The sequence below is a fragment of the Benincasa hispida genome, chromosome 12 (genome assembly GCF_009727055.1).
Source record: "Benincasa hispida cultivar B227 chromosome 12, ASM972705v1, whole genome shotgun sequence".
Lineage (NCBI taxonomy): Eukaryota > Viridiplantae > Streptophyta > Magnoliopsida > Cucurbitales > Cucurbitaceae > Benincasa > Benincasa hispida.
In genome coordinates, this window is record NC_052360.1 from 18,854,969 (window position 1) to 18,871,867 (window position 16,899).

The following is a 16,899-nucleotide window of genomic DNA, read 5'->3' on the forward strand; positions in this document are numbered from 1 at the left end:
TGATTGCTATTTGATATTGATTGTTATCTAGTAGCCATCTTATACTGATTTGCTATCTAATGGTTATTTGATTGCTATTAGATATTATTTTTTTTTTAATTTTTTTTTTATTGTTAATGATATCAATTGCTATCTGATTGTTGTCTGGTTACTATCTAATACTGATTGTTGACGATTAGATTGCTATATGATAATAGTTATCAAATTGTCAATAATACTAATTGTTACCTGATCGTTGTATACAACAATTGAGTAAGACAATTGATTAAGGTTGTTGATTTGAAAATGGAAAGAAAAGGAAAAGTTGGGGGAAAATCTAAAATGAGGAAGAAAAAGACAAATAAATATTTTTTTTAAAAAAATCAATATAGATGTGTTTTGATTCCAACCAATAAAAATGGAAAAGCTGTAAATTACCACAAAACAAGAGTTAAAATTTTAGCTTCAGTTCTTTAAAAACAAAACCAATACACTAGAAAGGAAAAACAAAATTCTTATATATATATATAATTTGAAAATGGTAAATAAAAAATATCTCATTTGTTTTTTTTATTGGATAAAAATATAATTTCATAACCTAAAGAAAAAGTAATAGAATTTAAATTGGATAAAGAAAAATCAAGGAAGAGATGAATATAATAAAAAATCAGATGTTATCTATAGAAATCAAAGATGCAAAAATCAAAGACAGGTTTAATTCAGGGTAATTTTGGAATAAGATAAAAATTTGAAATCAAACTTCTTGATTTTGATTTTCAATATTATCATAGTTGAAAAATTTGAAAAATTGATACTCATAGCAATTTTTTCAAGAAAAAAAGAAAAAAGAAAAAAGAAGAAAATTTGTGGAAAGAGAATTTACTATTCAGGTAGAATAATTAGGTTTAGGTATTTACTAAGAAATTTAGGAGGTCATTATTAAAGGTAACAACAAAGTGTGGCCCTAAGCCGCAGTAACCCTTCTTCTCTTCTTCTCTTCTTCTGCTAAGACCACCTTCATTTTTTCCCGTCCTCCAAGCAATTTGGAAACCTCATTTGTTTCCATTTTTCATTCTTTGAATTCGTATTTCGATCGCCATTCCAATATTCAATCATCAACTCGATCAGGTTTCGGCTCTTATGGCTGTTGGTGAGAATTGCTGATGGTCTTTTATTTCTTTAAGAAGCGAGTGTTTGATTTGATTGTTGCAGGATGAACTCGTTGGCGGAGAGGATGTTGAAATCGGCTCGAGGGCATGATTCTTGGATTGGCTCGGAGGAGGAAGCTCGGAGACTTGAGAGAGATGGGAATGATTCTTCGATGTTGGTTGTGATGAGTGATGAGGTTCGGCTTTCTGCTTCTCCGTCTCATCCTTCGAGTGATACTGCTTCTAATGTGAAATTGGGGTTTGGAGAACGCGCTTTCTCTGCTGCTGGTGCCGCTTTTCTTTCTGCAGTCATTGTGAATCCTCTTGATGTTGCCAAGGTATTGTTGAATCGGAGTTCTCTTTGTTGTTTATGTGTTAGATACTTGAATTGTCTGGGAATGATTGGAGATATGTAGTGAGGTTCATTCGGATGGCTGGTTAAGTACCTTTAGGAACAAGTTATGGCTTTCTACACCATGGCCATGCATGTCATATGCCTTTGATTAGATGACCAGTGAAATACCTGTTATTTGATTCTGTGAATAGGATGGTGGATGATTTAAGAGATATTTTCTTCTTCCAAGTCTTGGAGATGATATGATAGTTGTTCAACTCCTTAAGTTTCGCCTAATGTTTGAAACCATGGAGAAATGAGGAAAGAAAAAGTTGTTAAATGTTGATGTGATATTTTATCTTGGACTTCAAAAATTTTCAATTATGTTACTATTGATTTTGAATTTTGAGGATTTGGATATATACTGTTGATTTTGAATTTAATAATTCTCTATTTAAATGTTGATGTGATATGTTGATTGGGTTAACAAGTGATGGTTTAACTTAAAATGATGATATAACAATAAGGGAATAGGTCACCTAGATGAAGTACGAGTGAGCAAGCCAAAAAAATTGGTTTAAAATGTATTGGGCATGGGTGCCATGCCATCATATCAGTACTAATGCATTGTATCATCGGGTGACCAGTATTAAGTTGTTTAGGCGTGAGTAGTATTACACTGGGTGACCAGTTAAGAACTCCTCGTATTGCATCCTTTTAAAAATTTTAATTTGACTCGCATGAATGTATGAAAAAGAAATGTACTGTGCCTACCATCTTATTGAATTTTTGGCTTGCCCTGCCTGTATTTTATCTAGCCAGCTTGGCACATGCCAAATTATCTCTTGTTAGTCCAATCAAGGTGTTAACGTCAATACACAAGTATTGGTATTGATGTCAAGTACTTATTAGAGTCGAAGTAGTCAAGAACATAAGTATTTTTAGGAAAAAAAAGATTCAGAGTCTAAATTTATAATTTAACCTTAATTTTATAATTTTGAAGACTCCTTGAAAAGTATGAGCACTCTGAGATGTTCTTAAAATTTTCTGTATATTATTCTGGACCTTGAATCAGTGTCATCTTCTAGTGTATATATATACATGGGGCTGCTCCTCATTTCTCCTCTGTTCTGCAACCTTAATTATGTATAATTGGCCTCCCCAGCATATTCTACAATCTAAGAATTTGTCTGCTTTTTGAATTACTAGACAAGGTTGCAAGCTCAAGCTGCAGGAGTTCCTTATTCGCATCCTCTTAGTGATTGGACCAGTCGCATGGCCTTCTTTGGACCAAACACGGTTGGTTCCCTTACCTATAAGTCTGATTGATTTTTATCCATATCTTGGATGTAGCTCCTTTAGAATCTAATCACGTTTCTGATTTTTATTTTGTTTTACTGCACGATATATGATGTTACAGTGTATTTATATTTGATGGCTGGCTAATTACTTTAGTTTTCAGGACATTCATTCCCTTTCCATGTTTTTTCTTTTAATTCTTTAATGCATATAATTTTCCTTACATGTATATCGTCTGTTACATTGTAACATTTGTTTGGCTCTTTCTAGAATTCCCGAACTTTTCGTGCTAAGGTAGAATTTGATTTCTGATCAAAGAACAAAATATATTTGGGTTTAATTGAATTCAAGTAGTTACTTGATCATTGAAAAAGTTACTTCATTTGTCTCATAGATAATTGCTTCAAACAGTGAAACTTCAGTGACTGTGTTTATACTTCTAAGCTAGCAATGAATACCTTACTTTATTTGTCTCATAGATGATTGAGTTTCACTTCAAAAGCTATTCATTCTAAATCACATCATAGAACTAGAACCTAGTTTTGTAGTTTACAATTTGAGTTGATAACAATGGATTGATTGAGAAGAAGTCCTTTGTGTCATTCCATATAGCTGGCGTGCTTTCTCTAATGCCTTAATGGAGCTATCGGCATATTATCAAATCTAATTTTAATGTTTTGCTTCATTTTGAAAATTTTATTTTTGGATATTTTTACTCTTCTACTTTGTTTGGATTTGATTCCCTCTTTTAGTCTTGAATTAATCTTTGATTTCTACATACTGTGCCAGATGTTTGCAGATTTAAGGTGTTCTCCTTCTTGTGCCCGTGCTGGTATTCATGGTACAGTAGCAATATGTCCTCCTGATTGTTTTCAGTACAAAGGGACGTTGGACGTCTTCTACAAAATCATTCGACAGGTTTGTCAGTTTTCTCTTGTTAATCGTGACCGATGGATACACTTGTGATTCATTTCTTTTGTTTTTCTTGAGGACTACTTCAGCTTCTAGTACTGAATGATGTAACACAATTGGCTTGTAAACTAGAAGTTCACTGTATAAGTTGGGCTGTGAGTTTCTAATGGGTTATGAACTATGTATTTATTTTGATGTTGATTATACCCAATAAAATTCCCAGGAGGGATTTGCTAGGTTGTGGAGAGGCACAAATGCCGGCCTAGCTCTTGCTGTTCCCACGGTACGACTTCATATTTATCCAAGGCCTTCCCTCCCATTGTCTAAAAGTTTTTTTTTCCCCGATTACTTGTATGGTCATGAATATTGTTCCCCAAGGAATGATTAGTGTCTTTTTTTTATTTAAAAGAACAGGTGGGAATCTACTTACCTTGCTATGACATATTCCGTAACTGGTTAGAAGAGATCACTTCTCAGAATCGTCCTGGTGCTACTCCTTATGTTCCTTTAGTCGCTGGGGCGTTGGCACGTTCTTTGGCTTGTGCAACTTGTTATCCAATTGAGCTTGCTAGAACTCGCATGCAGGTAATGAGCACACCTGGAAGCATAGCTGAAACATCTTTAGGATGTTGTTCATCTTGTGGGTCCCAGACAACTTTTTTTGTTTTCTATTTTATGTTTTTCAAAAATTAAGCTGGTTTACGTTTTAAAGTATTTTCAAAGTCACAGAACTTAAAATATTGTTTTTCAAGAACCTTTTTTTTTTTTTCTGAGATTTTTTTTAATTATTATTATTTTTAATAAATAAATTTCTATTTCGTTTTTCTTTTTTTTTTTTTTTAAAAAGAAGGGGAAATACAAAAAAAAAAAAACAAAAACAAAAATTGGATAGTAAATAAGCTTAATTTGATATAAACAATGAACGGTAAAAATGTTATAATACGGGAAGTTAATAACCAAATTTGTTCAGTAAATTTAAATGAAAATCTGCCATCTTAGTTATGCAAATGCTTATTGTTACACATTTCCAGTTGAGGATGGGTTTCTATATTATGCCATCTTTCTTTATTCGTGTTAAATTATTGTGTAGATGAAACCTAGTTGCATCTGATTACTTTTAGGAACGGATATTCAGACTGTATCTCGATTTTGGACTCATTCTAAAATATGGAAAAAAAACATTGGCATAGTATCCTTAAAGGATGCGCTTTTAGTTTTGCCATACATTGTTACAAAACATAACTTCAGCAATCAATACTTCAAGATGCGTGCATGTTTGTGTTGTTAGCTTTTGATTATAATTTCCTTTTATTTATTTGTGTTCGCATATTTTCTATGTTTTGAGTTTCACATGTTTTTTTTATTTACTTATTTTTTAGTACTGAATTTCACATGCTTGATTAGTTACTAGTTGGAAGTTGCTTGGGTTGTGGCATTCAGTTAAATGAATGGTGTGGTTAATTTGTTTCTGTGTAGGCATTTAAGGAGATGCGAATTGGCAAGAAGCCGCCTGGGGTCTGGCAGACTTTACTAGGTGTTGTCTCCAATGTTAAGAGCACAACTAATGGTGAAACTGCCTGTAAGTTAACGTCTAACAGGTGCAAATTTCTTTTAAATTGTGCTTTACACCTGTCCAAATTCAGGTGTAATTTCTTACCTCGGTTAATGAATCTTTAGCAGCAAAAAGTTACCGTGCCTTATGGACTGGAATGGGGGCGCAGCTTGCACGTGATGTTCCATTCTCAGCAATTTGTTGGTCAACCCTTGAACCAGTGAGAATTTAACTATCCAGCTGTAGTGAGGTTTTATTAGTCTGTAATCCACTGTACTTTATGTTTTAATGGGCTTCCTTCATTTTTGTAGGTCAGAAGGAAACTCCTTGGATTGGTAGGTGACAATGCTAATGCAGCCAGTGTGTTTGGGGCCAACTTTTCTGCTGGTTTTGTTGCTGGATGTCTTGCTGCTGCCGCTACATGTCCCTTGGATGTTGCAAAAACGCGACGACAGATAGAGGTTTTTTCCTTTCTAAATTTTTTGCCTGTTGTTCTTTTCTCAAGGGTTAAGTACTTTCGGGTTTTTTTAAAAAGTTAACATTCATTATCTGCTACTCCACCCACACAATTCTAAGTATAGTAATTAGGCCTGTCGTCCACATTTGAAAATGTAACAGATCTATGTAAGGATTTTTACACGGGTTCTGACTATTTTTCATTATACCTTTTTCTCCCCACATATCCATGTAACTTATTAATTTTTTTGCAACTTTCAGAAGGATCCGGTGAGGGCACTGAGAATGACAACGAGGCAGACACTGATGGAGGTTTGGAGGTATTTCACTACTTCGGACTATTAAATTATAGTAGGTTTTTTAGAGATGCTTTTATCCTTAAATTAGTTTCACTAGGAAGACACCATCAAGCATGAAAACTTTTGAAGGGCTCCAATATTTCTTCTCTAATGAGCTATTGCATCGATTTTGGTAATCAAGATATGATCTAAAGCAGCTTTAGTTTTTAGCTTTAATTAATAAAGTCAATCGATTGGACTGTGCTGTATTTGACTAAAATTGAATTGAACTTTGAAACCAGGGATGGTGGAATGAAAGGATTATTTGCTGGAGTTGCACCTCGTGTTGGCCGTGCAGGCCCATCAGTTGGGATTGTGGTATCATTTTATGAAGTCGTGAAATATGTTCTTCATCGCCAATATCCAACTTCAGCTTCATGACAGGGTAAGAGCTGCTTATTGCCCTCTTCTGGTGTAAGCTGTGCATAGGAGGAACTCATCGACCAGAGTTCATTTTGACATACTGTGTATTCCATAACCTGCGGACTAAATACATTGGGTATACAATCTCAGTTTTGTAGATTTTGTCTAGGCCAGTAGGTGCAGATAGAATAACTAATAGCACCCTCACCCTACAAAAAAAAAAGGAAAAAGAAAAAAAAAAGAGAAAGGACTATAGAAGGGGTGAACAAATTTTGGAGGCGTAAACTAATTTTGAGTTGCTAAGATGGGCTGAAAAGTTCTGTGACATATTTTCATTTATTCCTAAAAGTAATATTATTATTTCTCTCTCTCTCTCTCCCCTTTTTTACCACTTCAGTTGGGAAAATCTTCTTTTTATCATTTTGGTCATTCAAATCCTTGGCAACACTTTTATCCGTGTATAAAATATCCTTACATCATAGTAAAGTCTCCCTTCTATTGCCTTTATTAAACTGTTTGTACCGAGATATTCCGTAGATTCAAGTAAAACATCCCTCGTATCTTTATCTATGTGCTTAAAATATCCATGTCGGAGTAAATTCTCACTTCTCATGTCTTTATTAAAACTTTTTTGTACAGAGATATCCCATAGATTCAAATAAAATATATCCTCCTTACGCGTAAAGTAGGGTTGTTTCAGAATTGGCATTTCATTGCATTCTTTTTCTATTTCTCGGGAAAGATATACTTTCATTGGCCCGAACTTTTGGGCGTGTCTGCTGTCAGCCATCTTTTGTGCATCTGAAAAGGCTAATGATTGGAGATTTGAATTGTTTGTGCTTTGAAATTAGAATTGAATAGCAACTCTGTACCTTAAAAGGGAACTGCCTGACCAAATCATCAAACAACCTTCTAAATGCTAACTAAATCAAGATATTTGGAATGAAGTGGATATCATTCATTCGAGCCCATGGAATCAACTGTTCATATAATTCTTATAGAACAGTAGTATAGGAATTATTTTGTCTTGAGCTTTTGGTAATCTTTGTTATATTTCTTCTTATCAATTTGTTTGAGAAATAGAATGGTCGACCTTACATGTTATACTCGGACATGTTAAAATTACGATCTTAACACACACACGCAAAACCAAAAAGTCTTTGCCTTTTTGATTTGGAATCATAAATTTTACTGTGTTATTTGATTGATAAAAAATAGCTCAGTTCCATACCATGTGTTCTTAGAGAGGGCACTTGCAATACACTAAAGCTATTAGGTAGATGGTTATCTTCAGGGAAACCACAAAAGAGGAAGTAAAGAACCCATCAGAAGTCTTTGAAGATTTAAATGACTGAACCCTTACTGCCTGTATCTCTCTGTCTCTCTCATCCTCTTCTTCTTTTTCCAAACCCTTCAAGGTGAGTCATTATCCAATACCTCTCTATTTCTTCTGGTTTCCGCCCTGGGATTCTGCCTGCTATCAGATCCCACCTGCAATGAAAAACCATTCTCTTAGAAACTCAGATGCTTGAGGTAATGGTGGAAAGCAATGGAGGAGAGAGAACAGAATCTATCTCCATTTCTTGTGGAGAAAGGTGGGAGAATTCTGTAAATCTGAGTTGCTTTGAACTCTACTTACCTATCTCCAATCAGCTTATGCATTCTATGGATAAGATCTTCCTCTTGTGCTGTCATAGTTATAAACTGCCACCTAGTGCTGCTGACTTCTGTTAGATAATAAGCCACAAATTCACAAAATGGAAGCAGGACTTAAAATATCATCAAAAAGTGAGAAAATCATGAAGAAGAGACCAACTTCAGGATGATTAATTTGGACACGGAAAGTAGAAAATCGAGTTAATGAATAATGAAAGAAACCTTCAGATTCTAGTAGGGTGATTTTGGCTTGTTTCTGGTGACGATGATTGTCCATGTTTCCTCAAAGATTAGAGGCAAGCACAAAAACAGGAAGCTAAAGAACTGGGGATGAAAGAATTTTAGGAAAAACTGTGATAGACAGGTTTGGAACATCTAGGGGGAAATTTAAGTTTATGTGCATGCCTGTATTTTCTTCTTCCCACCAAACTTTAGGAAGTAAGTTTGTTGGTTGACTTGTTGGGTTGGTAGACTTGTAGTTGACAACTTACAGGGATAAAAGACAAGATTAAAATATTGAAATCTTAGAGAGAGAAAGAGAGAGAAAGAGAAAGAGAGAGAGAGAGAGAGAGAGAGAGAGAGAGAGAGAGAGAGAGAGATGTTCTAGGGGGAAGGTCATGTAGTAGCTTCATTCCTTTAGAAAAACAACTAGGATTTTGCCATAATCAAAAGTGTGGATATAAGCTCAGCACCCACCAACTAAAAACAGATAAGCAAGACAGATAAACATGGACAATAGTTTAATACAGCTGTGAGAAGGCACCAACTAAACTTGAAATGGGTGCCTAAAACTCTGATATGTCACCTTCTTTCTCCACTCTGATTGTTTTAGGCAGTGCAGAGCCTTGTAATCTCACCCAAAATATTATATTCAACTGGTAGTTGGGAACCTGGGGAAATGGTCTATTGCCTGTGTTCAGTTCAGCTAACCTTCTTCCCAACTGCACTGCACACACACATATTCAGATATGACACATCTTATCCTGAACTTGTGCTCAGTATTCCAATTGCAACAGACCCCCTCCCAAGCAAGGACATGCAAATGAATACAAAATTATTTTGTCTGTTCAGAACTCCTTCCCTTCTACTTCACTTTCTTCACATGCTTCCTTAGATTTGTTCACACACCATGAGAAAAAGGGGGAGAGAGGTAATAGGAAGGGGGCAATGATACAGTAAACTAGTTTCACCTTGAGAGAGAGAGAGAGAGGGAATTAGGGTATTAGGGAGATGAAGCATTGATTGACAGGAAACAGTGTCATCTTGAAGAAATCCAAGCAAAATGGAACATTACCATACAGTGCGAAAAGGTGAAGGCAGGCAGAATTATGTCAAAATCAATGGTACCAACACAAGCTTCAAAACAGAAAGAAGACAAGTTTTGTAGGCCTTTTCACCATTTAAAATTCATTGATTTTCTCTCTCTAGTTGTCAGTTGCAGACTATAGCTTCCTCAATTATTCATGCCCATTCTAATTTCTACCACAACACATTATCTTCTTGATTAAATCTCCATTTCTTTCAAGTATTTGGTGGGTTTTGATGCATTCTTATCATTATGCAACTACTCCATTTGATAATGCTCAATTTATGTGCTCCACTAATTTGCAGGTCCAAAAATTTTAAGCCTTTTCACAATGGACATATATTTTTTAATTGAAAAAAATTCTCTTACTCTTAGATTGCAATTCTATGTTATTTAATGCCGTACATTCTGTGCACATTTTCATGCCATCTTACTCTAAGTTGACTAAAGTCAAATGTTTCTGAAACCAAGTCAAATGTTTCTAAAACCAAGACTACCTTTGAAGTTACATCTACCTTCAATTAAACAGCTCAATCAGTTATCTAACTCGATCAAGAGTTGGAACAGTTTGTTTTGTGTAATATAATCATTATCTTTGGATCTCGTTTTGATGAATTGGTTTAAATGCGTGTCTATCTTTTATTCGTAAATTATAGATAAACTAAGTCAATTATTTATCGTCGTTCGAAGGTCATTTCAACTAGTTTTGACATACTTTTAACAAAGAAGTCAAATGTTTAATTCGTCAATCTACTGGTTTTTTGGTGATTTGATAACCAATTTATCAATCTATTGGTTTAGGTTTGTTTTTATTTAAACTTATTTTTTCATTTGGTTATGAATGATTATTTTAGGTGGTTGTTCCTAATGGTTTGATTTTTGAGAAAAAAATAAATAATATATATTTGTCGGGTTCAATTTTTCTTAAACCAATAGGATCAATACATCGTCCATTGTCGATTAATAAAACAATAAAAACAAAATTAACCTACTCATCCCTTAGCCATCAGTTTGACTATTTGAGTAGAGACAAATGCAATGTCACTTGAATTATATATATGTAAAACATGTTGGTTACATTAATGGAAAAACCATCATCAGACCAGTACAAGCACTTATTGGTTATACAAGTTAGAAGATAACACTACTGTTGAGTAGTTGACCCTATATATAGTTTATAAGAATTCATGACTACTTTAAATTTTCATTTTGTTGGCGTTTGGATCTCGTTCTCGTTGATTTACATTGTGGATGTGCGGTGGCCTTGACCTCCAACTCACTTCTCTTTGGTCTGATCTTGATCTTGTCTGAATTAACCTACGTAAGAGATCCTCGCATCGGTGTAATACCGAGAATAGCTAATTCAGCTATTTTGGAGATTACTAACTTTCCCGTTTTGGGTGGTTAAATGGGGATATTTATAAGCCAGTTCTCTGATACATATCCACGGTTGCATGTAACAATAGGGATGTTAGGGACGTTTCTAGTGCTTGAGGTTGCAGTGTGTGTCTGATCTCTTCTCATTTATTTATTGATTGATATATATTTACTGGCTTGGTTGGTAGGTTGAAACCTCGAGGCACCGACCTTTCCCTTTTGGGATGCACAATCTCATATGCCTTTTCCTGATATCATTTGTGCTTAGACCTGCCTGTGAGTTTTGTATCTTGCCTTGGGCAACCCGTAACACATTTTACATTGTTAATAATAGAAATACAATTAGTTATGAATTTGGCATTAAGTTCTTTTAGGGTTTGAGTAGGAGTGTACACAGGTTTGTGTTGCGTTTCGTGTATACTTCATATTAACTGATCGAATAGTTAGCCTTAAGCTGTGCCTTTGATGAATGAATTGATATATATGTATGAATTAATGCAAGTTTTTTTTTATCTAAACCAAAGTATAAGTTTAAACAAGTTTTCTTGGTGAGTCCAGCGTTGAATGCAGAGACTTACACTAAAGATGCTTTTGGATTCAAAGAATGATTTTATGCGATGGATATTAATTGATGTGTGGATGAGTGTCTATAGACTAAAATGACTACTAACTAATGACAAAGAATTGTGATAATGAGTGGTGGTGATGAAGGTGAATACTGTAGATGCGATGCGATGAAAGGTGTGTAATGGGTGGTGATATGATGAATGATAAATTTTGTTCTAACAGTGTGATGCATGGAAATGAAGTGAAAATGATGGTGGTAATTACAACGACAGTGAAGCAGTATGCGAGGGAATTGAGTGAAATATCAGTTGATAAAGTAGGGTTGAGAAAGATTCACTAACATTTTCCTAAATAATGCATAAGTCATGCATTCATGTCATTAAGTCATAAAATAAAAAACTCATCTCTTGGTGTTTTCAAGCCACAATATCCTGTCTCTAGGATGCATGCTTAAGTTAATTTAAGACCAAATGTTAACTTTATTTCTAAAGTACTTAACTTTATTTCTAAAGTACTTCTCTCCTTGTTTAATAAGATCTACAGTCACTTACTTTCTCAAGCATATGATTATTTTTTATTTAAATCAATCTCTTAATTAGAATCAAGCAATATACTGGACATACATTAAACAAGATGAGCTTTAACTTGTGCAAGACTTGAAGATAATGCTAGTTTGACTTCCTCAATAAAGACTTAGTTACTCACAATGAAAACGAAGACATGAATGGACGGAATGTGGTCGAAATCATATTTATATTAAGAAATCAAGTCTTTCAATCCCAAATCACTTAATATAAATGTGAATAGTAAGAACAAAACAATAAGGATAGAGAATGAAAGTATCAAGCTGCTAGTTACAATATCTTGCTTCTTTTAGCTTGTATAGTGGCTGCTTCAATGGTGGTGGTCGAGTTCTCTCTCTCCATTTTCAATGAAGAAGACCGAGTTCTCACTCATAATTCTCAAAAGAAAAGCTTGTAGGATCGATGGCAATGGTGGATTTAAGCAAAGATTTAACCAGTCTCTCGATGGCGAGTCTCTATGCTTAGCAAAATTCTGATGGGCCATTTATAGTTGTCCAGGGAAGCTTCTTTACCTCTTTCTAATGATTCACTGCCACCTATGTATTTAATTTCATGCTCTACAACACCAATTGTTTGTGTCATCGGTTCTGCTACAAATGTCTCAAATCAGCTACCAACTCGCATTTTGATTTAATATCCACTACCCACACATTTGTTGTTTTCTCTCTTCGTGCTTTCCTACTCAATGTGTAGTTTTCTGCATTCAAATTGGGCATCGATCTAATATCTTTTCATGCGTCTATGGCTACAACTTTTGTTTCCATTGTTATTTTTGCTTCTTTTCATCATAATAATATGTTTTGTGATGTTAGATTCTATACTTCTCAGGATATTGTGTTTTGTGAATGCATGAACGCAAAGTATAATTATATACATGAATTGAAGGAAATCTAAACAAGATATCCTGTGAATGGAAGCAGATCGTTCCAAATCCCATTGAGAATGAACACAAACAATTACAGTCTTACATGGAAACGATTGTGCATAATCAGAAATTACAGCATGCTAGTTATAAAGGAACAAACAAGGGTTCGAGTATGCGAATCTTTGAAGAATCTTTCTTCATGTATCCCTCGATTATTCAGCAAATTGTTAAATCAGCACGAACTCGAACATAACAAGCAGAACATGATCTCAATGAACGCCTGAATGTACCTAGATCCCAATCGAATCCAACTCGATCCTTGAACGGAATTAGAATACCACCACAATGGTTACCTTGGTATTCTCGGTGTGAGAATCCAGGAGTTGTGGGCTCTGTATGATTTTGGATTGAGGAAAATAGGGGTAGACAATCGAGTAAGTGGGAGATGAATGCTGTCTATTGTATAGATGAAATACTCGATCGTTTAGTAAACGGAAGCCTATGATATAGACTTTACTACTCGATCGTTTAGCAATAAATAAATGAGTAACTATCGTATAATCAATTCGATCGTGTATGCTCTCTATGCTATCGTTTAGTAAAACCATTTTACATGATAGTCTTTTTGTGAGATTATTCCGAATGAATCATCACTTTAATTTTGGAAAAATATTTTCCTTTTTATCTCACATGTACCATAAAACTTCCAATAATCTCCCACTCAATTCGGTTATTAGAGAAAAAGAATAATTAATTATCATATAATTGATATGTTATAAATAAATAAAATAACCTAAATAAATAAAATAACCAACTTATCATATTATATTTATAACCTATAGTTTTAATATTTCATTATATGAAACATATAAACCATAGTTCTTTTTCTATTTTATCATATTTAATATAAATCATATTTATATTAATTCTTCCAATTAATGTATCTAATACATCATATCAATTATATCACATATAATTGAATTTCCTTTTGTTAGTTTGAATACTTCAAATTAACCCAAAATCTGATTCTCAACTTGAATCCATTGAGCTACAAAAGAGACCTCATGGACCTGTAGTTTGAAGCTCCAACGGTACGTGAATAACCGATTAAACTCTTTAATCACGAGATCCACCATCCGTTAACTGTTGGTTATTCCACTAAAGACTGACAGCTGCACTCTTCGCACTACAGATATATTTCTGTGTCCATATGACTAATCAAAAGTGCGATAACCCTTCACAAAGCGCTCGTAAGTACAACTAGGCCAATTCATCGTTTTACCCCGTATAGTTATATCTAATTCCTTAAGTATCACTGATTCCTCTAATGAACAAGAAGTCATAGTTCTACTATGACTAAATCCTCTTGAGCTAGGAGAGGGTGTGCACTATATTCAAGACCCGGAATCAGCCCTTAAGGGAGAAATTTATCTACTTACCTATGCTTCAAGGAATGAGTGAACTTCGCCTTGTGTAGCTGAGCTCCTAACTCCCCAATTAGACGAATCCCTAAAATGGTAGGCTTGTTGAGTTGAGGCTACTCTCACCCATACAAATCAAAGGACCGCTCTCATAAGCAGGAGTTCCCAACTCACTCAGGATTAAGGTCATGTCACTTATGGTCATTTTAATGAAATGTAAGTCTTAATTATCAACGGTGTTATATAAAGAGACTAATCATTTCGTGGTCCAGTCTTATACAAACTCTTTGTATAGGATACTCTCGCTCGCATGTCTCTACATGAATGGTCAGGATCAAACCATATGTAGCACTTTACAACACTTGTAACATCTACAAAGTGGGCCGTATCCGTAGCGTCAACAGGATAAGGTATCCCTCCTTTATCCATCTACTATAGACCATTTAGGTTATTTCTTAATGCATGATCCACTTGTATGTATCCACATACATGCTTAAGTGACATAAAATAACCACAAATCTTAGTATATTAGATTTGAGTAAATTCTTATAAATAACATTTATTTTTTTAATAACAATATGTTGTTTACAAAATGTTTACAAATTACGAGACTACCGGGAGAATTAGAACACCAATCCCAAAAATCTCCCACTTGTCCTAATGCTTCGGGAGACTAATGTACAATACATAAACAGTACAATATACAATAAACTAGGCATACTCTATGCCCTAGTATCATCTCCCACTTGCCCTAGACAAGGTGCCGCATGTCCCGTAGACCCAGACTCTCCAGATGATTGTCGAACACTTTAGCTATGAGAGACTTTGTAAATGGATCAGCAACGTTGTGCTCTGACGCGATCTTCGTGACTATCAAATCACCGCGATGCACAATCTCCCCGATCAAATGATACTTTCGTTCAATATGCTTGCCTCTTCAGTGACTCTAAGGTTCTTTTGAATTTTTCACAACCCCACTGCTACTCAATAGAGTGTGATCGACAAAGACATATTTGTAACAACTTCCAAATCGGTAAGAAACTTCCTAAGCCAAACAGCCTCTTTAGAAGCTTCACAAGCGGCTATGTATTTGGCTTCCATAGTGGAATCCGCGATGCATCCTTGCTTGATGCTTCGCCAAACTACAACTCCTCCATTTAGAGTGAACATTGACCCTGATGTCGATTTCCGAGAATCTCTACTAGTCTGAAAGCTAGAGTTTGTGTATCCTGTAAGGATCAAATCCTTATCTCCATACACGAGCATATAGTCTCTCGTTCTCCGAAGATATTTGAGAATCGTTTTAACCACCATCCAGTGATCTAATCCTGGATTGGACTGATATCGACTGACAATCCCTACTGCATAGCAAGTGTTAGGTCTAGTACATAACATTGCATACATGAGGCTTCCAACAACTGATGCATAAGGAATCCATCTCATTTCCTTAACCTTTTTGAAGTGTCTTAGGACATTGTTCCTTAGACAAAACAATTTCATGCTTGAAGGGTAATCAAACCCTTTTGGAATTCTACATCGAGTACCTGATCAACATCTTGTCAATGTATGATGCCTGAGACAAGGCCAACCTTTTGTTCTTATGATCCCTTATGATCTGGATCCCTAGAACAAACTGCACTTCTTCCAAATATTTCATTTGGAATTGGGCGGTTAGCCATTTCTTAATGTTAGTCTGAAAACCTACATCATTCCCAATGAATAGGATATCATCCACATACAACACTAGGAAAGCTATTGAGCTGTTGATGATTTTCTTGTAAACACAAGGCTCATTTGAAGGAACTTCTAATGAAGAGCATCCATGAGCGCGTTCGGATCTTTCCGATTTCATTGTGACCGAAATTACCACACACACATTCTATCAAATAGTTATATAATTTACACTAATTAACGACATGCTTCGATAAATAAAATACAAGGATTTGAGTTCATATACTATTTGAAGACATTTTTCAATTTCGAACTCAACGCAGTGGAAACAACCTCTGTGTTCTCTATCGCCCAGCAAAACAGTTGGCTATGGCAGCATAATCTTCTACACAACCGGTAGCAATAGAAACAAGCAAGAGCAAGTAGAAGCGGGGATGACACCACCACTTAGAGCACTTGGTATTCTCGGAATGAGAATCCAAAGTGTGGTTTTGTTAAATTTGGTAAAGGTCGAAGGAACGGGTTGATCGTATAGACGATAAGCAAGTGAGAGAGAAAACAATCATATAGCGGAGATGCTTATCGTTTAGAGAAAGCTACACGATTGTGTAGGTTTTACTAAACGATCGTCTAGTAATAGGTAAACGATCGTTTAGAAAACACAACACGTTAGGTGATTGTTTAGAGAACAGTGTGTGATCGTTTAAGCGATGAAGCTCTATCGTATAAGCTCTCGGCTAAGCGATCAAAGCTTCACACCGATTGCAATTTTTTTTGAACTCTTGCAAGATGAAATAAACTTTCATTTTATTCTTTGGTTACAATAACCGAATAATGAATTTTCCATTAATGCACGATCAAGGAGAAGATTTTGGTTAATTATCACATAATTAACCAATTTAATTAATAAATAAATATAATCATATTATATTCTTACCCTATAGTTTGATAACACATATCTACTATAGTAATTTCTCCTTCACTTGATATAAATCATATTTATATTTAATTTCATCCAAAATAATGTATCTTATACATTTAGTCAATTATATCATATATAATTAACGAGTT

The 16,899-nt window shown here is 34.9% G+C and overlaps 2 protein-coding genes across 4 annotated transcripts; one reads left to right on the top strand and one right to left on the bottom strand.

Moving 5' to 3' along the window:
* Positions 1-924: 924 nt before the first annotated feature.
* On the top strand, positions 925-6,752 carry LOC120068112 (mitochondrial carrier protein MTM1). Of its 3 annotated transcripts, none has more exons than XM_039019808.1 (11): positions 925-1,129; positions 1,192-1,465; positions 2,671-2,760; positions 3,550-3,678; positions 3,896-3,955; positions 4,087-4,257; positions 5,149-5,251; positions 5,350-5,444; positions 5,536-5,685; positions 5,942-6,000; positions 6,261-6,752. In XM_039019808.1, exons 2-11 carry the CDS (start codon positions 1,193-1,195, stop codon positions 6,397-6,399), a joined length of 1,269 nt encoding a protein of 422 aa, XP_038875736.1. In that variant the 5' UTR covers positions 925-1,129; position 1,192; the 3' UTR covers positions 6,400-6,752. The 3 variants fall into 3 exon arrangements, with proteins under 3 accessions (XP_038875736.1, XP_038875735.1, XP_038875737.1); XM_039019807.1 differs by having other exon boundaries at positions 925-1,107; XM_039019809.1 differs by having other exon boundaries at positions 925-1,107; positions 5,353-5,444.
* Positions 6,753-7,546: 794 nt separating this feature from the next.
* On the bottom strand, positions 7,547-9,434 carry LOC120068113 (transcription factor TRY). The gene is made up of 3 exons (XM_039019810.1): positions 8,260-9,434; positions 8,021-8,108; positions 7,547-7,872 (listed from the first exon to the last, which is right to left on the bottom strand). Exons 1-3 carry the CDS (start codon positions 8,312-8,314, stop codon positions 7,767-7,769), a joined length of 249 nt encoding a protein of 82 aa, XP_038875738.1. The 5' UTR covers positions 8,315-9,434; the 3' UTR covers positions 7,547-7,766.
* Between the last annotated feature and the right edge of the window lie 7,465 nt (positions 9,435-16,899).